At 36.8% G+C, this 23,924-nt stretch overlaps 1 protein-coding gene across 3 annotated transcripts; it reads right to left on the bottom strand.

Moving 5' to 3' along the window:
- Positions 1–9,091: 9,091 nt before the first annotated feature.
- LOC126591027 (exosome complex component RRP45A-like) lies at positions 9,092–14,495 on the bottom strand. Of its 3 annotated transcripts, none has more exons than XR_007612222.1 (9): positions 14,081–14,495; positions 13,380–13,475; positions 13,173–13,287; positions 12,063–12,143; positions 11,788–11,976; positions 11,146–11,414; positions 10,445–10,538; positions 9,684–9,928; positions 9,092–9,387 (listed from the first exon to the last, which is right to left on the bottom strand). XR_007612222.1 is itself a non-coding variant. In XM_050256557.1 (9 exons), exons 1-8 carry the CDS (start codon positions 14,425–14,427, stop codon positions 9,705–9,707), a joined length of 1,398 nt encoding a protein of 465 aa, XP_050112514.1. In that variant the 5' UTR covers positions 14,428–14,495; the 3' UTR covers positions 9,092–9,387; positions 9,684–9,704. The 3 variants fall into 3 exon arrangements, 1 of the variants encoding a protein (XP_050112514.1); XM_050256557.1 differs by having other exon boundaries at positions 9,684–9,943; positions 10,477–10,538; XR_007612223.1 differs by lacking the exon at positions 10,445–10,538.
- Between the last annotated feature and the right edge of the window lie 9,429 nt (positions 14,496–23,924).

Genomic DNA, 23,924 nt, shown 5'->3' on the forward strand with positions numbered 1-23,924 from the left:
GGATTTCTTACTTGGTGGAGAGATTTTGTTAATTACCTATTTAATTAGGATTTGGATTTACTTCCAATTAGGATTAGGATTCTCATTGTAACCTAAGTCCTATGCACTTAAATATGACCTTAGGGTTAGTTCATTTTGTGTGGCTCATTAGTGTGGCAATTTGGTGAGAGTCAATTTGTGAGTTTGTGAGTCAAAAAGCAATTTGGGAGAATCTTTTCCGTTTGATTTGGTTTCTCTACTCTAGTTTAGGATTTGTAACTTGTGGGATTTTGGTTGTAAGAGTTAACCACTCTTTTGTAATCTCCATTTGTTTAATAAAATTTCTCGCCGTGCTTCGCCCATAGACGTAACTTTTATGTTGAACTATGTAATCTCTTGTGTTATTTTAAGATTATTTTTTTCTTTTATCTATAACGTTGATATTGGTATATTGTTAGAATTCACATCCGTTTTTCACATAAAAGTACAACACCTTTGCTACTTGTCGTGCTTACCAAACCCACAAATCCGCTAATACTAGTGGGCTTTCAATTGGCCAAGCTGACCTTGTTTTTTCGCTTTGGAGTCATTTTTGGTTTGAGGACCCAACCGACCCAATCCAAGATATCCTCCTTTAAGTTTGCACATTTTCTCAACTATCTAATAAAACCGATATTGTTTCACTACAGAAAAAAAATAAAAACTAAAATGCTTATTTAGGAACTTGGACAAAATTTAGTCACTAAATTAGTTTAGTCAAATCGTGTCTTCCATATATTTCCTCTATCCTTAAGAAAATTGTTGATGCACAAAATTAGTGAGACTTTGGAACAACATAAAGTGTCAAGTTTGTGACCTTCACTCGGTTGCTTCAGTCACCTAATGATGGTAATATGTTAAGAGATAGAGGTAGGAAAGCAAACACAAGATGTACATGGTTCACTCTAAGTCTGGCTACGTCCATGGAGTAGCGGAGTTCTCATTAATGTTGAAGGGTTTACATAAATAAATAAGTTTAAACATAATCATCATTAGTGGATTCTAACGACTAGTTTAAGTACAATAATATCATTAGGGATTAATTGTAGGATAATGGTCTTCTTTTATAGTTGAGGAGAGTCTCCAGCTTTCGTTCGCGATCGATGTGAGACTTTATGAGCTTTATTCTAACATTGACATGTGTTGTGCTGTGATTGGCCTCCTAGGTGGAGGGAAACTCTAGTGCTTCAATAGGGGTGCCTTAGCATGAACCCCTTAGTGGGCCTTTGAAAGTATGAAGTTGACCGGTGCTTAGTAGTCTCTAGACTGGCCAAGTATGATACAAACAATACTCCTCTAAGTTCCCGAGTGAGGAAAGTTTCTCGGTTGGGGACTTAAAAAATCTAAGTCATTGAATAATCACGAAACTTCTGAGTACCAAAGTGTAGTAGCATATAGTAGGAGTCCCCCAAGTTTCCAAGCGAATAGGATAGGAGGTGGCTTGATATTCTTGAGTCATTAGAGAAGAAAGACTTCAAAAATTGTCTCATCTCTTTTTTTTTCTTTTTCTTTTTTTGGATGTAGCCCAAGTATATATATATTAATTTTTCAAAGCCTAATTCATTCTTTCATTTTTTGTGAGAAAAAAAAAATGTGGTTGAAGCCTTTTCCTTTGTGTACATAGCTTGAATGATTGAAGCTTTTTCCTTTGGACACATAGCTTGAATGGTTGAAGCTAGTAATCGGAACCCATAAATTAATTTTTCTTCACACTGTCTTGATCAAGAGTGTGTGAGGTTTTGAAACTTTTTTTTTGGGCACATAGCTTGAGTGGTTGAAGCTTTTTCTTTGGGCACATAACTTGAGTGGTTGAAGCTAGTTGTAAGACACCATAACTTGATTTTGCTTCACACTGTCTTGATCAAGAGTGTGAAATTTTTTACATCATGTAGTGTTGACGCTTTTTCCTTTGGGCACATAGCTTGAGTCGTTGAAGCTTTGTAGATGAAGCTTTTTGGTTGAAGTTTTGGGTTGAAGCTTTGTAGGAGAAGCTTTTGGTTGAAACTTTGTATGTGAAGTTTTTTGGTTGAAACTTTGTAGGTGAAGGTTTTTTGTTGAGGCTTTGTAGGTAAATGTTTTTGGTTGAGGCTTTGTTGGTGAAGGTTTTTGGTTGAGGCTTTGTAGGTGAAGGTTTTTTGTTGTAGGTGAAGGTTTTTTGTTGAGGCTTTGTAGGTAAATGTTTTTGGTTGAGGCTTTGTAGGTGAAGGTTTTTTGTTGAGGCTTTGTAGGTGAAGGTTTTTTTGTTGAAGCTTTGTGGGTGAAAGTTTTTGGTTGAAGCGTTGTGAGTGAAGTTTTTTTGTTGAAGCTTTGTAGGTGAAACTTTTTGGGTGAAGCTTTGTGCTTAGGCACATAGCTTGAATAGTTGAAGTTATTCCTAGAGCACCATAAACTGATTTTGCTTCACACTATCTTGATTAAGAGCGTGTGACGTTTTTGACATTTGTAGTTGCCTCCTATGTGTTGAAGTTTTGTTGGTCTTCTCCATATGTCATAATTAATAATTTATTAATTACTTAATTAATAATTAACAATTAATTATATAATTAATAATTAATTATATAATTAATAATTAATAATTATCGAAATAATTATTAATTAATTAAGAATTTTCATCACAAACGGTTCGTGAAATTTACCTCACTCATCATGTTGGTCATCATGTTGGTCCCTCAATTTGAAAATCAACCAATGTCATCCTGAATTTTACTAGCACACATCAATTCGGTCCCTGCCATCCAAATCCATCAATTTTTTTGTTAGTTTGCTGATGTGGCAGAAAGAGAACCCCACACAACCAATTATTTGATACCTATGAGGTTTTCAGCCAATCTGTCTTTCTCTCTTCTGTCTCATTTCTCTCTCTTTCACAATAGCCTATGATGTTTCACAATCTGTCTTTCTCTCTCTCTAACTCCATTGCAACATAGACCTCAGACTTCCATTTAATCACAAGTGCCCTCTTTATCTTCCAATTCTAGCTAAGATTTCCTCATTCTCTCTCATGGCTTATGATTTGGTCAAGCTTACTTCCCCCCCCCCCCAATCCTCAAATTTTCGCATGACCTCATTAAATCAAATTCCCACGCTGCATTCATGTATTCAAATACCCACCAAGCAATGTGCACAACCCAATTCTGAGTTGCTCAGATTTTGCTCTGCTCTGAGCTCCCTCCTTGCCAGATTCTCCGACGAAAATGATTCAGGTCAGTCACAGGTAGCTTCAACAACACAACTGCGACCAGGGTGTGACTGAGCTTGGGGGGGGAGGGGGAGAGGTTGGCATATGACGAAGAGGATCAGGTGCTTAAGAATATGTTTTGTTTTTGTTTGCTGTTTACTTGTTAGTTTGGCTTTTACTTTTTTTTTTTTAATAAAATATTTTTTATTGTCTACATGGTGCCAAATAATTGTTTGGGTGGGCTCTTATGTGCCACGTCAGCAAACTAATAGAAAATTTGATGGATTTGGATGGTAGGTACCAAATTGATGTGTGTTAGTGAAATTTAGGGACGACATTAATTGATTTTCAAATTGAGGGACCAATATGACGAGTTAGGTCAATTTCAAGGACCATCTGTGATAAAAATCATTAATTAATTTCGGAAATTTGAACCTCTTTTTTTTGGCAGAAAAATTTCTTTTTTTGGCGTCTTTTTTTTTTTTAAACTAGGGACAAGAAAATGTGGGAAAGACCACATATCCAGATTTTGCTTCCACACTGTTAAGCAAGAGTGTGCGAGGCAAACCACATATTGTAGTAGTTGAAGGTTCGGAGGAACCATATAAATTGATTTTGGTTTGCACAGTCTTGATCAAGAGTGTATGAAGTTTTCTACGAGTTGTAATATTTGCATTGTTATAGACAGAAAATGTCTAGAACAGATGCAAAAGGGTTGAAGAGCCTGATCTTTGTATACCATGCATTGAATAGGGGTGAGCACTTGGAACCGAAAACCAAAACACGAACCAAATCAAACCACACCAAATGGTTTGGTTTTGTGGTTTTGAAACGGTTTCGGTTTTGAAACCTAACCGCAACGTAGGAAACGGTTTGATTTCGGTTTTGTCTTTTGAAAACCGCACCAAAACCAAAACTGCATGACTTTATTAAATGTTAAATTCTAATTGGTTATTTCATTGAGTCCATACATTTAGTATGGACTCAACCACATCATAATAGTGATTGTGTTCCTCTTTTATTTGCTTTCTAATCATTTGTAACAAATTAAATCCTTAAGTTTTATTCAGACCTCTAGTTCCGAAATTTTCATAGTTTTAAAATTGGAAGGTTCAAAATGTGTAGATTCAATTCTTTGATATCATAAATCTTATAACTCTACTTATAGTGGCTTAATAGGGTACAAGTAATTTATAGCTAAAGCTGGTTATGTTGGTCTTGCGGACGAGGAAAACTTGCCTCTCACGGGGTCCATATTCCCATGTTACTATAGCTCTCAATGCACTATGCCACGTGCACGTGATGAAAGCTAGATGAACATAAGGATATACACCCCGTTACAAGGGAGTCTTTCTCCCTAGGGAAGAAAAGAAAGATGAATAGAGGTGGAGTATATCATACGGAGTATGTAGATACGTAGTTTCAGCATTTTTGGTGCTGTGAATCTGAGACAACATTGCTCGGAACAATTGTGGTTTGATTTTGATATAGTTAGATGACCATCAAGATGGTAGTGTGTTGGAAATGATGCAGAATTGTCCAAGAAGATATTCTTGAGGCGAATGTGGCATCTCCGGTTGGTTTATTGAGGAGGATGGATATGGCACATTGGTAGCATGATGTGCATGAAGTAGACAATATGAACTGAGTGCATTTCTTATATTTATTCTTCGATATCATTCAGCAGCTTATGAATTAGTATCCTTGCTTCGTTCATAGGTTACAAGATTATTCTGTAGAGACAGCCATTGCCACAATTGTCGATGAAAGTGAGAGATTAAAAATGGACACTAAGGACCTTCGGGAGCTTAGTTTTCGAGTTGGATCGGTCTACCAGTTCATTGGTGAGCTGCTTATTCAACCGGACAATGAGGTTAGTGGTAAATTACAATTACTTTCACTTGGTGATTTTTGGTGCCGGTCTTTTTTACGAGTCGCAAAGTAAGTTGAAACACCAAAACTTTTTTATTGAATTGGATGAACAATTTATTTTTCATAATGTCATAATGCATTAGGTAACCACAATAGCTTTTTCAAACACCAAAACCTTTTTATTGAATTGGATGAAATGAGATACTACTAGGTAACCATAATAGCCTTTTCAAACAATGAAACCAAACCAAAACCGTTTAAAACCAAACCTAACCGAACCAAATGGTTTGGTTTCATTTAGGTTTTAGCCTTAAAACTGCACTGAACCAAACCACAAAAACTTGCGGTTTTGGTTTTGGTTTCACTCAAAACCGCACCAAACCAAACTGCGCCTACCTCCAACATTGAAGCCTTTGTTGGCTTGTAATAAGACTTCGTTGGTGACTATAACCCTTGTTAGGCATAAGTGTTCCCCCAGTTAGGTTGAGCTAGGCTTGCTTATCCCCATTTTAAGTTATAAAGCTTGAGGGTTTTTAATTATTTGTGAATGCTAAGAGTTCACATGTACAAACTGTACCACTCCTCACCTAGTTGGTGAGAAGAATGGTTAGTTGCCGAGGCAAAAATGTTTATTAATAGTACTAGTTGTACTCTTCATCACCTGGTTAGTGATATGAAGGTGAGTTCTTTCATCACCTAGTTGGTGATAAGAGTGGCAAGTTGTCAAATGATATTAGAGTACGGGTTGTACCTTTCATCACTTGGTTGGTGATACGAATGTGAGTTCCTTCATCACCTGGTTAGTGAAAATAAGGGCAAGGTGCTGAGGCACATTGTAGCAAGTGTCGAATGATAAAAAGTATGTTGACACTCCTTCGAAGCTTAGTTGGCTTATGTATGAATGTGTTGAAATGTATGATGTTTATGTTGATTGATATGAGTGATGCTTATGAGTGTTTTGTTATGCATGAAGGAATCTATGCTTTGGATATGTGAACCATGTTGGTTGTAACACTTAGTTTCACTTACTTTGTGTCAAAGTACGCATGTTGATGCTCTGAGTTACAGTATAGAGGTATGTCAACGTAGACCAAGTGTTCCAGTGCTAGGAATGTAAAAGACTCAGATGAAGTTGTCTGATTCCTTCTTCATTAAATATTTGCCGAATAGCTTGTGTTACAAAAGATAATGGTGGAGGGTCAAAACATTTGTAATGTGTATTCCTTCTTATAATAGCATTTCCTTCATCACCTAGTCCCCCCACCTTGAAAGAGCAAGGTTTGACCTCACGGTCATAATAGTTGAAGCTACGTTCACCCCTGCTTGTCTTGATATGAACATTTATCCCTCTTGTTGTAATAAGCTTGCTGAGAGTAAAGATCTTTCCTCTTACCAAAAGATGAATACGTTTGGTGACTTAGCGAGTAGCTAAGTGATGCAAAAAAGGATGCAATAGGTGTTTGAATAGCCAAAACCTCTTCATTTGGTAGAACTTGACTTCCACGCCCCACTTGTTGATATGGGTTAACCATATGAGGGTTCCCTTGGTATGCCCTTGCCTCAGCAAAGGCATGATTGTAAGCTTGCATCATCATTTCAGAGTAAGTCTTCCAAGTGTTAACATTGATCATGTACTTGAAGAAGCATTCACGCATGGCTACTGTGAAGGCCTTGAGTGTTGTTTTATCATCTATATCAACGTAACGAGAGTACTCGTGACTGAAACGACCGACATATTCACGCAATAACTCGTCCAATTTCTGATGAATGGTGTATAACTCATCAGCGGAGTGTAAGCGATCAGCTTGGAAGATGTGTTAAGCCACGAAAAGTCTTCTTAGCTCAGCAAAGGAATCCACGGTATTAGGTTGAAGATGACAATACCAATTGAGAGCTCTACCAAAGAGAGTTGAGGGGAATATGAGATATCGTTCTTTATCATTGTGTATTCGGTATGCCATGGTAGATTCGAAGACGTGGATATGCTCAATTGGATCTTCCCTCCCAGTATATGCTTGTAAGCCAAGCTTTTGTTTAGTTTTTCCTTGTAGAGGGGTGCAAATGTTCCTCTTTGTTATAGGGCCTAGCCTTGGCTGATTTGTCAGGTATTTTAGCCTGACGCTCGACCTTCAGCTTGTTCACTTCTTCAAGGAATTGCAAGATAAAGGGGTCCTTAGTAGAGTTAGGCACCATTAGAACTCTTCTTCGTAAGTTTCCTCTTTGGAAGTAAGGAAGTTTGGTCAAATGCATGTGGCCTTTCCCTGGATTTACCGTACTCGTTTCCAGGACGTGTCCATTGAAAGTCCCCTGAGTTTCCTACACATTCTTATCCCTCAAAAGCTTGTCGTTCTTTTCTTGGATTGGGGGCTGGCCTATGTTGTGGTAGAAGATTAGGCCCTTCGATAACCTTTGGATCTTTGATCCTTGAGCTTATGTGGATAGGGTTTTCTCGACGCTGCCTTAAGAAGTCTCGAAAATCACGATAAACAACCTTCAATCCTTCCACTCCTTTTGCAAGGAGGTGCCTCCCTCCACTTCTCCTACTTCGGGTCAAAGCAGTTGGGTTGAGAGAAGTCTCGCGTTGACCAACACATGGATGGGTAGTTCGTTCCTCATTAAGAGTATCCATGTTAAAAAACGGTGACCTTTCATGTTGAGGGGCACCCAGGTGATGGTTAACATCCACATGGGTGATGGGCTCGTGAGATTGAGTCTCCCTACCCTCGTGGAGCATCTCAAAGAGTTTCTCATACTGTTCTTAGAGGATCTCATTCTTTATTGCTATCTTGTTGTTTTGAGCCTCAAGCTCTTCGACCTTAACTTGAAGAGCAAACTTCTTTCTTTCCTTCCTTCGTTGTCCCACACTAGGCACGAAGAAGTGTTGTTCTACGTGTTGTGGCTTCCTTTGTTTCCCATGTTGGAAATAGATGCCTAATCAAATGAGAGTGTACAAACGATGGAAACTAGCTTGACAAAGCTAGAGAGAGTAGGAATAAGTGACATTCCCACAGACGACGCCAAATGTGGATACACAAAATCAGTGGGACTTTGGAACAACGTAAAGTGTCAAGTTTGTGACCTATGCTCGGTTGCTTCGGTCACCTAGTGATGGTAATATATAAAGAGATAGAGATAGGGAAGCAAATACAAGATGTACATGGTTCACCCTAAGTCTGGTTACATCCACGAAGTAGAAGAGTTTTCATTAATGGTAAAGGTTGTACACAAATATATAAGTTTAAGCATAACATCATCAGTGGGTTCTAATGACTAGTTTAAGTACAATAATGACATTATGGATTAATTGTAGGAAATGATCTTCTTTTATAGTACATGAGAGTCTACAGCTTTCGTATGTGGTCGACGTGGGACTCTGTAAGCTTTATTCTGACGTTGACATGTGATTGGCCTTCTGAGTGGAGGAAAACTCTAGGGCTTCAACAAGAGTGCCTTAGCATGAACCCCTCAGTGGGCCTTTGAAAGTATGAAGTTGACCATTGCTTGGTAGTTTCGGGATTGGTCAAGTATGATACAAACAAAAACTAAAGACAAAATATTAAACAGTCAACCTAGTCGTGAGGGTGGATAGGAAATTAGGAATGGGTAGGAGTATGCTATGTCTAGATTTCGAAATCTTCCAACATAACCACAAAAACAGGGTATTGTTATTAGCGCTTCAAAAATCTCATTCTGCACTCCTCACAAAGGTATTTTTCTTTCTATTTATAGAAAGTTTGAAGTGCAAAACGAAATTTTTGAAATGTTAATAACAACTTCCTAAAAAAATGAAATAGTTAGAAATGTGACCTAAATTACCCATGCCAATACCAATACCAATTTTGACTTAATCAGAAGTTAAAAGCCTGAAATCAGTGGTCCAAACGTTTGCAAGTACAATTGGGATGCAACTAGTTCCATCAACGACATCGACATCGATATCGAACTGGTTATGACCTATCAATTCATACGAATCCACACTAACCTTACATTAAACATTGGCATTGACTACGTTGAACATCAAAATAGTCGAAACCTCGCTCAAACATGAAGGGAATTATCATTTTCAAGTGTGAAACAACAAAATTTGAGTAATTTCGGTAACCTCGCTCATGTACAATTTGCACTACAAATCTACAAAGAGCAGACAAAACAAGACTACACTGATCCGCTACATGAACAACTGCATTAGAAACAATTGAGCAGCATCTCAACTTACTCGTCATATATGTATACCCCCGCATCACTTTGCAGTCGACCAGAGACATACCTACTCCTTTTCCCTGCCATGAGTTCCAACGAGAACTGCAACACCTAAGTATCTGGCACGTAATGCAGATATCTTTGAATTAGCAAGAAACTGGCGAAAGCACATATAATTAAATTACGAAAATCAAACAAACAACATTGCATGCACTTATAATACATTAAAAAGCAAATTTCGAATACATTATGAAAAAATACTGATTGAAAATAATCAATCTTTTCCTACCATTGCTGAGTACCAAAAACGAAGTATCCATGCTTTTAAACATATTGATTCTTTTCAACGAATTAAGCTATCTACATTCAAGGTATAAAGAAGAGCACAAGAAAATATGTCCACATAACACCATACATGCGATGAGAAAAAATCCATCTAGCTTGGACCAGTAGAGGAGCCGTTCTTTTTCCTAGGTCTCTTGTTCTTGGGCTTCACAGCATCCTTCAAGGTTTTCTCTCCATTTGTTCGCTCTGCGGTTTCAGCTCCCTCAATGGATGAAGGCATTGGATTAATATCTTCAGGAGGTTCCTCTGGCATGGCTTCACTGGTTGTTTCCTCACCTTTTGAGTCCTCTGGTTTCTGATTAGGCATCGACATTCCTGCACATGTCATGCCTAACATGGATGAGAATTCTCTCCATCTCTTATATATCTGTGCACGTGCATGCATACGGTGACTGAATGCATGTAAATAAAAGTCCTCCCCTAAGTATGCATCCATACAAGAGTGTTATGTAGTATATGTATGCGTAACTGGAGCACTTAGTGACAATACCTAAATAAACATCTTATCAATTAGTAAACATTCTCATTACATCAGACCAAAAAAGGCGTAGCTCACAAAAAAGTAAATTTTGTACAGTAATACAATGCTAATTTGTGTCTTGGGATATTTTTTATCTTTAATAGGGAAGTTTGATGCAATTTCCTACAGTTGGGGTAGACAAAAAGGGCAAAAAACCAGACCTAACATAAATATTTGCAAGTCCTAACCAATATTAATTTCCCCATATGTATGAATTAATTCCACATTCCACAAGGCTGAGCAGAACATTAAAATCAGTCTTAAAATCTCTTGGATGAGCTATAAAAGTGACAAAGAGCAGCAATATGTACAATGGTAATTTCTTTCTCTTATAGGTGAAGACACGATAGAGTAGCATGGGAAGCTTTTAAAATATTTGAATCAACACCATTTGAGTAAGGATCCCTGAGGAAAAAGAAAAACAAATTAATATTGAAAAAAATAAACTAGTATAGGATAAATCAGTAGGGATGTCGAAGCCTCTATCTCTCTCTTATTGGGAAAATCAAAACTGAAACAACCCAATGCATATGATAACTAACAACTCTAACCCAGAAATTGACCCCCAGGTTCTACATTGCAAAAGGAAAAGAAACACCTTCTCAATTTATTACCTTTCCATGTGCAAATTCTCCCTAATAAAAAGAAGAAGAGGACTGCTGGAGTGCCAATAATAACAGTTCCTTTTATTAATGATTTTCTTTTTGCTTGGCTGGGTCACCAACTGTTTCTACCACACAGTCCATTAAAAATTAAAATGGTTCTCCAACTCCATTTGCTAAATTTGTTCTTTTACGGCATTTTTCTTTAAGTAAGGAAGTTCATTCAGAATCCTAAGAAAAGAATACCCTACAAGGGGTGTACAAAAGAGGAGTACTATTAATAGAGGACAGGAAGCACAATGCAAATTGGCAAGCGTCCACTAACATCCAATCTTTTAAAGCCATTTTCACACATTGATTGATAATAAAGGAATGATAAGGCCCTAATTTTTATAAGATTGGAACCATACCAACTTGAGGGGCCTCCAGTAAAATTCTTCGCATCTTCATTACCCTTATTAGTTTGTCTTTTTTCTGATAATTCAGTTTCACCTGCAGCACCCTCACTTTGATTTGCAACTCCTTCCTCAGACATCCGCTTTAATCTCTCCATATGATTAACAGAAGAAGAGTTCTGCTGCACACCTATATTAGAAGCACCTCTATCAACATCCATGGGGACAGAAGACGTATGGCGCTTGATCTTCCGAAATGCTCTTTCTGTGTTGTATGAATCAACCTGCATTTGAATTGGAGTAAACACTAAAAAAGGAGCCAAAACATGAGAATGCTGACACACATTTGATCAGATACCACTTTTCCAGATGGAATATGCTATATCCAAATATATATTTCAAGTCAACACTTCTTTAGTCACTTCTGGTCATGAATACTTTTAAAAGAGACCTTTCAAGAAATATTAAAGACAAATGTCACTTATGTGTTCTTCAGAGACAATGAGATACTGTTATTTGCCTTCTACAACAGTCATATAAATCAAAGATACCAGTTCATTTTATAATTCTAGAATTATGTAAAGGGTTAATATTTCTTTCAAGTGAAAGAGAAACAACTCAAGTATTCAAGACTGTTTCATAAAGAGAAAACCTCACCGCCTTCTTGATCTTCTCTGTCATAGAACCAGCCTTGACAGAAGCAATTCGCAAACATTGCATTATAACACTCTGCAAGACACCCTCCCCTCCAGCTTTTTGAATAGCACAAACATCTCCATTTGCATTAATTGTCGCAGTCATTCGCCCCCCCATAAAAGCCTCTTCCTCATGGGTTGGATCTATCACCTATGTGGCATTGAGTAAAGTCAGACAAAAGTTGCTTCCAAGTTGTGAACAAATATAGATCTTTCAGAGGGATAAATTTTGCTTACCACACTACTCTCATAATTGAAGAATGCAAAGGTTACTGCTATTGGGAGATGATGTATGATCAGATGAAGTGGCTCCCTCTCCTGTCACAAGGCCATACATAATAAATAAAGAGGTTTATTCAAGTTAAACGGTACACATGTAATAATCTCATCACTTTTCTTCTTCTAAAATTTTGTTTATCCATCGTGTACACAGTTGAACGTTGGTGAGAACAGCATTTACGCCAATACACACATGTATATTTCCCCTTGTCTTGATTCGCAAAGTTCATCATCTAGTGTCAAAGTGTTACTTGATGTTTATTACCACAAGATATAGGTCTTCTGGTAAATAGATTCAGATTATTGTACTTCTTGGTAATGAATCTTTTTCCACTTATTTTGTTTGGGTCTAGTTTCAGTTTGTTAATAGATGGAAATCCTCTGTTTCAATTAGGAACTTCTTTTCAAGAAACTTTTTACTTCTACATACAAACCGTTTACAAAGAAATTCACTAGGGCTTAACTGGTGAGAATTTATTGCCTTAATTGGTATCTAGGTTTGGACTGAAATGGAGAACTCCCTCATTTCAAGGTATGTTGAAGGGAGGGATAAATAAATCATGTCCAACTAGAGGATAGAAGATGGGTTACTCGTGAAGGGAACTTATCCATTTCAATCCTCCCTAAATGGTTGGATTGGAAGGGCTGAGATGAGTTTCCTTCAAGTCTAATCCCTCCTAATCCCCTCCAAATGAAAAACCATTCACTTCCACCTTCAATGTATCTTGAAATTAGGAGATTATCCACCCATGATATCAAATGAGGCCTGTACAGATTTTGTATAGTAAACCTCCAACAGGGCCGAGGAGACCACACTCTTAAAGTGTTCTGGTGGAGCTTTATATCTTCCTATCTTATTTTGTCATTTCTCTTGTTTCTTTTCCATTTATTTAAGTGTTTTTAGACAGAACCAGGAACCAGCCCAGCTTCAAAATCAAATTTATCACTAAAATCCCCATGCCATTTTTACAAACCTTAATAATAGACCTTTAAAATTGTTCAGCACTAAATATTTTCGTATCTCTCAACAAAGGCACCCTTAATTATTTTCTTAGAGTGAGTAGCTACCTCAGGTGGATGTACAGTCACTTCCTGACTATCCTCTCCCCCCAGGGAGATTTCAGGCCTCCGGAACGTCAACAAAGCAGCCAATGCTGCAATGTTAGCAGCATCAATAAGGTTTCTGTCCACATTTTATTTCTAAAAGTTAAATTTCAATATAAAGATGGGAATATGAAACAAAAGTTTGATGCAGTGTCCAAATACACAGCTTACCCTCCATTATCTAAAATATGGAGATCAACACGAATAGCCCAAACTAACTTCCCTGAAAGAACACAAAGTGATTCTGTATCAACCGCTCGGCTTTCCCTGCACATTCATTCATTTCTAAACCTTCAAAATGCATTCATTTTCATGCACAACCACACAGTAACAGATGTCTTATTTCTTGTTTTCCATTACTCAAATGACAGAATTCTTAAGCTTAACTTTGCTAACTATAATAAGCATGACTAAATGTAATAAAGAAAAACTAAAAGCCATTATAGATGGATTCTAAAATAGTACATTAGAAGAAACACCCTGACAACTATAAGCTCTATTTAAAATAAAATAAAAACACCTCAAGAGCTCAATTGGCGAAAAAAAACCCCGCATTATCCATTTTTCATGCTCTAATTGTTTTTAGTTGTGAAATACCTTTTAATGTTCCAAAGTAGCATTTCTCTAAAGTACTGAGTTTGAAGTGTTTTCTCTAAATTGTGATGCTATCCCGGTAGGGCTATTACGTGGCCAAGCTCATTCTAAAACGCATTCGGCCCCATTCTAAAATGTATGCTTAACTTTTTTTTTCTGTAAAACAATCACCCATATATTACAAAGAAAAAAAAAATCCAAACTTTAGAAACACACAAGGTATAGCTCAAATTAAAAGCAAACGCAATTCGATAATCAAAGGAGGGGAAGGAATCAACCTAAGACCGCGGTCGATTACGCGGCCGAGCTCGACGGCAGACTCGCCGGGGCGGCCTGGCTCAAAGGAAGGGTCGGCCATTGGGGAGAACTCAGTGAAGATGGAGAGAGTGCCGTCATTGGGCCTGTCGCGGTAGGGCTGGACAAGCTGGGCAGTGATGATAGCCATTACGTGAGTTTGGCCCAGCTGGACCTCCGCCGAGCCCTCTTCTTTGCCGAACTTGATGGTGAGGTTACGGTAGTCGAAGGGCCGGCGGCCGTCGGCTCGGAGGTCGGCGAGTAGAGCGGTCTCGATGAACTTCTTCTGGTTCAGCGTGAGATGCGATGTGTTCGCTAATCTATGCTCCATTGGAGAGCTTCAGAGTCAGAGAGAGAGAGAGAGAGAGAAGAGTGGAGGGGGGGGGGGGGGGGGGGGGGGTTATGTATTCGTGTTTTTGTATTTGTTATTTGTGCTAGGGTATTCAGCGGACTAGACGATGGAAACGACGTCGTTACATTGTTGCCCGCCCCTTTTTGTATCCTAAAACGCTAGGAACTTTTTATTTAAATTTTTTAGGATTGGTTTGGTTGTGCTTTTAAAATGACTGAAAACGCTTTTAAAAAAAAAAATTGGGTTCCAAAAGCACTTTAAGTGTATTTCCAGGATTTACTTGCATTTTTATTAAAGATTTGTTCTAACAACATTTTCACCAAAAAAATTTTTAGTCATTTTAAAAACACATCCAAACATGCTCTTCGTCTTCAAATCATAAAGTTTTATGCTTATGTTTCATATTACAAATCATTTTGTAAATATCATGGTTGCAAAAAAATAAGGCTTAATTGTGTTAATAGCCCCGTGGTGATAGTTGGAAGATAGTTCATGTGGTAAAAAAATTAGGATTTAAGTCCCTGCAGTGAAGTCTGTTAGGATTTTAGGCCAAAGTTGGAAATTTCTTCAACTCTCCGTTAATTGTTAACACATGAGTCTCACATGTGAGACTAAAAATATAAAGTTAGTCTCACATGTAAGCCCCACATGCTAACAATAAAATGAGAGTTTCGTTTTATCCTAATATGTGTGGCTCAGTGCTAATAATTAATAGAAAATTGATGAAATTTTCAATTTTTGGCAAAAATCCTAACCGACTTCACCACATGGTCTTAAATCCTAGTTTTTTTTTTTTTTTTTTTACCATATAGGCTATATTCCAACAATCCTATCACCACAGGAACTAATAGTTCAATTAGGCCAAAATAAAAAATAAATAACTAAGGTCGTTTAGTCATATCTTCAAGGACCTACTGTGGGGTTCATGCTGAGGCACTCCTACCGAAGCATAAGAGTTTCCATCCAACCAGAAGGCCAATCACAGCGCAACATATGTCAACGTTAGAATGAAGCTCATCGAGTCCCATATCGACCGCGGACAAAAGCTAAAGACTCTCCTCAACTATAAAAGTAGGTCATTCTCCTACAATTAATCCCTAATGTCATTGTTGTACTTAAACTAGTCATTCGAACTCACTAATAATGATTATGTTTGAACCTATGTATTTGTGTAAACCCTTCACTATTAATGAAAACTCCTCTACTCCGTGGACGTAGCCAAACTTAGGGTGAACCACATACATCTTGTGTTTGCTTCCCTATCTCTATCTCTTTACACATCATCATCACTAGGTGACCGAAGCAACCAAGCGAAGGTTACAAACTTGACACTTTACATTGTTTCAAAGTCTTCACAAATTTTGTGCATCAACAATACATTTAGATAATTAAATGACCTTAGTTTTTGCAAAGGCGATCTTTACAGAGTGAACGGTCCTGATTATAAATACAAAGTTCTATAAACCGACAACAAACAATTTTGAGTTGAAACTCTTACTCATCCTTTGAGTAACCAAATATTATTCATAAAATAAAATAAAAAATCCAACAATAATTAGCTTTCATAAAAATTAGGGCTAATTCGAAAGTCTCCTAAAACCTACTTCAACCCTTAGAGTAAAACTCAAATTTTAGATTATAAATTTACCCCAACTTGCTACAACCCTTGGGCAAATATGAGTTTTAACCCAAAACTCATTTCGGGGGCAAACTTAGGCCACGAGTGGAGGTGGTCCACCATGTGTATTTTTTAAAGTTTTATATTTATAAATTCATCGAATCCAATGGCTAAGATCTTATATGATCAAATTCCACGGTAATAAAAAAGATCTAACGGTCTAAATTTAAATTCAACAGCTAAAGTAATTAAAAAAAATTCTTTTATGTGTTTCGTTTTCTTTCATAGTGTTCCACAAGTTTTATGGTGTTGGTTTAGTAATTTTTCAATATTTATCGGAATCTAAATATTTTAGGTTAAAATATTCATAAAATTAAATTAGAATAATTTACATAATTCTTTCTTTAAAAAAAAAAGGTTACCTTAAGAAAAAAATTATCCTAAGTTCATTTTTTAATAATCTCAAGCTAAAAATTTAACCATAAGGGTTGTAGAAGAAAAACTTTTTTTGGATTAACACATATTTTCTAGGTTAAAAATTTGAAGTTTTAACCCAAGGATTAGAAATGACCTAAACATAGATTTATGCCTTTCCTTGGGAGAGACATGTTTGTACCTTTTGAAATTTTATGATGAATCATCTTTGCAGTTGTTGTCATTTTAGTAAAGTTGTTTGGAGTCACATTGGAGGCTTTGACATATGTGGATTTGTTCCATTAGCCTTCCTCTTTGGATTATAAAAATCCTTGTGATGGTTCTTTAGCTCCTTTATGTGTTGCTCTTTTACTGTGTTGGTACTTTTGAATGGCTAGAAATGAATGGGTTTTCTTCATAAAACTGGTAGTGTCACCATTGTTTTCCACAAAGCTTTTATTATTGGAAATATTTATGTTTCAGCAAATTCTTCCATGAAGATTATTCGCTCAAGACCTTCCTTTATCCAATGGACTCATATAATTGGGGCTAATTTGAAATTAAATTTTGATAGCTCGGTTGTTTCCTCCTCCCAAATTGCTTATGCCTTTGTGTTGTGAGACAATTGGGCCCGTTTGGTCAGCTGGATATGATAGGTTGTGATCAATTAAAATGAACTTGAGTCCAGTCATTTGTTTATTGTGTCAAAATATGAGATGGACATGATTGTTATGAATCCACAAGACAGTAAGTTATCTTACTATCCTTATACATGAGTTACAAATCTTGTCTAAAATGTCCAAATCAATCTAATCTTATCCCTAATGTCAAATCTTATCTAGCCCATCATCAAACGGCTTGAGGTTTTGTGGGTGCTAGAAAGATTGGTGATGCTTATATTTTATTTGCTGAAGGCCAAGCTCTTTTAGATGGTGTTCAAGCCGTGCTAGCTAGGGATTTCCATTGCCGAGAGGTCGAGGGTGATTCGTGAGACAATCTCCACCCCTAGGCATCTTTCCAAGCTGGTGTTTAGCATCCAAAAGTTGGCTTTCAAGTTTCAAAAGATCTACTTACACCATCTTTATCATAAAGCCAATTTTGTGGTTGATGCTCTTACTAGTGTTGGTCAATTTTCTTATGACAATAGGTCTTGGCGGCAGACTCTTCCCGTTGAGGCACATTCTGCTTGGCATTGGGACTTTTTCTAGCTTTGCTTGCCCAGGGGCACTTGTTTGTAATTGTTCATTTCTTACAAAAAATAAAATAAAATTTGGGCGACTACATTTTACATTCTTCAGTTTTTGAGTGATCTTAAGTTTTAGTTTTCTCATATTGCACCCCAAGATATTGAAACTGTATTTATTTGTGTTTTCGGTCTCATTTATTGTATGATAATTGCCAAGCTTAAATTTCTTAAAAGTTATGAGAAAATAAAAACCAAATATCATCACTGTATGAATTGGGAAGCAGCCAACAAGAACAAGACTCAAAGAAAATTAAAATGTTTTTGGATTTTTCAGAAGTTTATATTTTTTATGTATTTATTTATTTTATTTTTCTAGAACCAAAACGAATAAGACTTAAAAAAATGAAGAGAAGAGTAAAGAAAAATAGACAACAAAGGTACATAAAGAAAAATTAATCAATAAAGCTCTTGGACGAAGAAACTTCCCGGGTTTAAAGGAGACAGGCAAACAAAGATGTAGATGGCAATCCACCCCCAACTTGAATTTTGTTTTGGCATCAAGGTTAAGTGGCTCCGTTTTTCTGCAAAAATAGAAAACAATAGGTAAGCTAACAAGAGACTTAGGGAATAATTTATTATTGAAAGAAAAAAAAAACTAACAATTAACATTAAAGCTAAATCAACTAAAATATGTAACAATCCAATTAAGTAGGTAATAGAATCAAATTCTTTCCCCGGCAACGGCGCCAAAAACTTGTTGCGTAAATTAGATAACAAAAATTAACCTCATTAAGTCTCGAATTTTAGTGCTTGCAAGTATACGAATCAAATGACAGTATAACATATAAGCACGGATATCGTCCCACAGAGATCGAATTGATTCTAAAAATCTTACTAACTAAATTGGAACAAATTATAATTGGGAAGCTTTAACGGAAAAGATAGAAGATTTGAATTAAACTAAAAATGAAATATGACTTTAAAATAAAAATACATGAAATAATAAAATTATAAATATAAGAAAATAAAACCTAGGGCATCCGAATTCACCGTAACCAATTCTACTTAATTCCCTTAATATGTTATGCTCAAGTAGTTCCCCAATATTGGGAATCAATTTTCCCTATTATTGGACGGTCATGACATCTGGTTACATCAAAAGTATCCTTACATGTTAACCCTCTATGGCATCTAGATGAATTTAAACAAGTACGAACCCATTAAACTCTATGGAAATCGTTGGAAAATCACACAAACCCTAATTGTATGGCATCTACAAATAGGTGGTTTTGGTATCAATTGCAAGAAGCTAAACCCAAGTTAAGTATGACATCTACTTTAACTTGCATCAAATCAACCTAATTTAAACCTAGATGGTGATCAAGCATTTAAATAAAAACTAAGCGCATTATACGAATAGCAAAAGATACTCAATAAAGAAGAAAAACATGATAATAATAATGACACAAGGCAATTAAATATTCATGATTAGGCTACATCGTAGCCCTAGCAAAGAAAAACTTCAATGTAGCTCTTCCTCCTGGCCTTCCTTGCCACAACCCCTACGTAGAATATATGATTTTTGGTTTTGTTTTGGTGGCTGACTTTTTACAAGGAGAATGGATCTCCTTAATATAAAACCCACGGCAAGGGTATTAAGGGCTAATTGAAATCCAATTAAAACCCCACTAATATCCTATCACTAATGCACTTTAAGTTCTTATTAAATAAAATGAAAATAAACGGAAATAATAAAAACAAATCATTATGTCTCTCCTTAAATCCATTGAATAGCACTCCCATGCTCATTTGATTTCCAAAACTGTTGCAGTCTCATCTTCTTGTTGTAACGCATATGCCTTGGTGTAGTTAATACTCTAGACACCCAAAAAACTCAATTTTTACTTCATTTTTGCATAACTCCAATATTGAATGCCTATACATTAAAACAATATAAATTAGTGCATTTAACCCATTCATATATACAAAATTCAAAGGAAGTATATGATAAAAATATATGAAAATATGCACCATCAATAATTCATTAAATTGATGACGTGGTGATCTTAAAACCTTTATGGGCTTGTTTTGTACACATAATTTATTCGAATATAGAACAATCAATTTCAAGGTATCTTGAAGGTGGAGTGAATAGTTTTTCATTTGGAGGGGATTAGAAGAGGATTAGCTATGAAAGAAATTCATCCCTTATAATCTTACCATTTTAAAGAGGATTGGCCCTAAAAACTATCACACCTACGTGACGTTTAGGCCGAATAGCAAATGAGCTAATTACGTCATTCGGTTGAATGCATGCGTGCTAACTCGTCGACCAAGCTCGGTTAGTGAGTAGAATCAACATGGTGGTGGTGGATGAATGCATTACCGACTTCTGTATCTTAGCGATCGCAACTGATGAAGGAACTCATATTAGCCTCTTGAAGTTCAGGATCGTCTGCACCGAGTTTGACTGCCTCAATTATATTCGTGAAAATATAAGTGTGCTGAATCATAATTAAATTATGAAGAATACCGAACTCTAAAATGCATTTGTGAATATCCTATCATAAAATGGGTTCTATGTCATGCCTCAAACCCTGCATATGTCCAGGATCGACAGGTGCATGTACTCGTCCATCTATCATGCCCCACCTCCAAGACATGGACAAAACACCACTCAAGGTCCAATTGCGTAGTAATTTTTTGTATACTTTATGACTACATCTAACCTCCTCGTTAGAAAGGCTATGTACCCTCAGATCGGATCAAGCCATTCATAATTCACCATTCATTAAACTCTAACGTTTATCACAATACGTTCTAACAGAAAAGCATAGCATTCCTCGATCAATTATTAGAACTTGACAAGCATGAAATTACTAGGTTCATGCCTACATAACAAACCCACAAGGCATTTAAGATTTCCATTTCATCCATCATATAAATCACTATGTTTCAACATAATACCAAAATTCATAGCATGTAACTATCAGAGAACCAACGAAGCACAATATTATTCTCTAGCCACTTTGGTCAACTAATCTAATCATAATAATAACAATCATATCCAATATTATTCCACAATCACTCCAATTAATCAATTCCATGAATTAAAGATGCACGACATTAACATTTAACTACGTTAATCAATCAACAAGATCACATATCAATTCACGAAATTTAATCAAGGAATTCTACATAATTCCCCGCCTAGATTCCAAGTAATAACATGATAAATCTAATTTATAAACACAATGTCTTCTGTGATTATTCTCATTCACTCGAATCTAGGGCTTAAGACTAACTTTATGGAAATGAACCAGAGTGGGGATTCCAGACCACTCAACGAAATCCAACTAAAATATGGTCGCCTATCGAAATGTACCAAGTACAACTAACCCTCATAACCTAGGTAAACAGTGATCACACCCATCGCGGATATACCAAGTATGATCTTCCCTAGAATGAGTATGGTCCCCCATTGCGGATATACCAAGCATAACCATAGGCATAATCTAAGCATGCAGGCAATGATCACCCATCGCGAATATACCAAGCATGATCACCCCTAGAATGTGTATGGTCCCCTATTGCGGATATACCAAGCAAAACCATAGGCATAATCTAAGTGTGCAGGTAGTGATTACCCATCATGGATATACCAAGCATGATCACCCTTGAAATACGTATGGTCCCCCATCGCAGATATACCAAGCAAGACCATCCATGTACCACTGCTACATGGTGCAGTTTGATCCACACACAACTTACCCCTACCTCAACCCCTATGATTTACAATGTAAGCACCCGCACTATCAATTTCTCATGGCCACTATCTATCTTGTCATTTAAGCATATAAATTCTACATAATACTTTTAAAAGGATTCCAGGCTCGCAATTCTATACTAGAAATCGTACATTTCATTCGTATCATCTAGAAGTTCAATAAACATGTATAACATAATAAGATGTCACTTGCATGTATATCGAGGTGCACATCACCTGGGATAACACAATACTTTTAGTACTGAAGAACGCTTCAGAACATCTTGACCAAAGTCAATCCTAGTAATCCAATCAGGAAGATCCGTCCACCATATTTCCAATCTGTAAGTTCCTAAAATTCTTAAATATTACGTACAAGAACATACTAAAGTTTGGTGACTATCCAACGATCAGATCATCATTTGCTACAATGGTCAAATGGTCTTCCTTAATGAAAATAGGTACAAATGACAAAATGTCACTAATCGGGTGTCAAATATGGAACTGAGGTATCAAATGTAGCCTAAAAGGATCAAGTGGTTTCTCGAGCCACGCATCGCCGCATGCGGGGGCCGATCGCCCTAACTCGCCGGAAAAATTCACCCAACTCTAAAAATTCTCAAATTACACCAAAATGAAGATCGTGAAGAAAGGAGTAAGTTTTATACCTAGGCCGAAGTCCAATTCGACTGGAAAGTGGCTTGAAATTCCTTCGATCTGTTGGAAACCCTATAAAGGGTACACTTCGATTCGTCTTCTATGCTGCTCCACTGCCCCCAAACTTGTTTGAGTCTTGTTCCTGGGTTTGGGGGGAGTCTATTGGTGGTGGTGGTTGAGGGAATAACCTTCAAAGATTGCGGATCGCCACCGCGGGACTCACGAACTGGTAAAAGTAGTTCATCGTAAAACAAGGGTAAAATCGTGGCAAATTTGGGTGGGAATTTAAGAAGGGAGGTCGGGGTCTCACTAATACATAATACGTAATTTACAATAGTGAAATCCAAGAGTGGGATTTCACATTCTGCTTTCAATGTGCTGAAAATTGTAACCTAGTGACATCCCAACTCGCTGACAGAGACTTGAATAGATAGTTGAGCAAACTTGAAGCAATGCTGCTACTCCAAACTAAATGTGCTCCTCGATCCCCTGACTCTACTGTTTCAGTGTTGCTAATCCAAACTGAAGATGTCGCCAGTTGTCAACACAGTATTGTTAATCCAAATTGAATATGTGTTGACGAAGTTAGGCAAGTTAGTGTTTTATCAAAGGTTTGAGAGGGTTCCGCGTAGAGCGAGAATTTATGCAACGCAGTTTTGATTGTTGAGTTGAAGATCCTCTGAATGTTCCAGAACCTCTTCTATTTAAAGGAGTAATTTTCGTGTTGATCACTTCATGCCAAAGTAGAGTCCCACTTGGATTGTACCTCTTCAACATTCCTTGATCCAAACTCTATCAGATAAACCTGATATCTGCATAAAGCTCGGCCACTCCCATTGGAACTAGGACTCTAAACCCAGATCCTTTTTGTATTCAATTCACTCTTGATCTTGAACCTTTATTCTTGGAATATTATGAATATTATCAATGTTCATCCTAATGTTTAAAACAATTTCACTCGTATTAGGACTCAACCGAATCATTTCAACTTGACTCCCTAAGAGTCCTTCACCTCTTAGGATTTGGCCATCTTACCTTTGGCTGGACTTTGTCCAAATTTTAGAAACATAAGACATGGCCGAAGATCTTCGGTATGCGACAAGCCCATAGTTATATTCGGCCCATGCCCAATATTTTGGGTCCAAACGGTAATCCTTCTTGTATCATCTAAGTTGTCCTACCATTATTTCATCTTTCAACATACCCTTAAGGTATGATCTTAATTTCTTTATTTGTGAAAGCTTTCATGAACAATGGTGTAATTCTCCATTTGATTTGATTTTTTATTTTTTTATGAAAAAGAAGATTAGCTGGTGACTTCGTCATGGCAGTTCACCCTTTTGGGGGCCGGGAAGACTCACAGAGACATTTCACCCTCCTTTGATCACCATCGTGTGATTTACTAGTGCCAAGAATAGAACCCAAGACAGGCTATATGGAATACAAGCCTAGAATTTGTCACAATGACATTTAGGAAGACGGAGGCTCTATTTGCAATGTGACTCTTTTATTAAAATCTTTTAATTAATTGAGATTCATGTTAGTTTATTTCCACATTATTGACAAATCACCTCTTAGTTTAATTACAATTGTCTTAACTTTAAATTAATTAGAGCCTTTTTTTTTTAATTAGAACCATTAGATGTAATAGTTGTTTATAAAGCCATCATGGCTCATGACTCATTGCGCAGTGGAGTGTGGAAAGTTCCTCTTGAGAAGACCTATGGCATGGCGCTTGAGCTTCCGTAATGTAATGCTCTTTGTATGCAAGTGGATAATTAGTTATAAAAATTGATCTATCGAGCATTACTAAATTGGGCTAAATCCAATAATGA

Source organism: Malus sylvestris, chromosome 11 (assembly GCF_916048215.2).
Source record: "Malus sylvestris chromosome 11, drMalSylv7.2, whole genome shotgun sequence".
NCBI classification, from domain to species: domain Eukaryota; kingdom Viridiplantae; phylum Streptophyta; class Magnoliopsida; order Rosales; family Rosaceae; genus Malus; species Malus sylvestris.

Excerpts from the sequence above, each read along its gene's own strand:
- LOC126591027 (XM_050256557.1), bottom strand. The coding sequence starts at position 14,427 with ATGGAGCATAGATTAGCGAACACATCGCATCTCACGCTGAACCAGAAG. Across the intron at positions 11,415-11,787 it reads CAGAGAAGATCAAGAAGGCG|GTTGATTCATACAACACAGA; the intron begins GTGAGGTTTTCT and ends ATTCAAATGCAG. Across the intron at positions 9,944-10,476 it reads TTCCCATGCTACTCTATCGT|GCATGACATGTGCAGGAATG; the intron begins GTCTTCACCTAT and ends CATCCATGTTAG.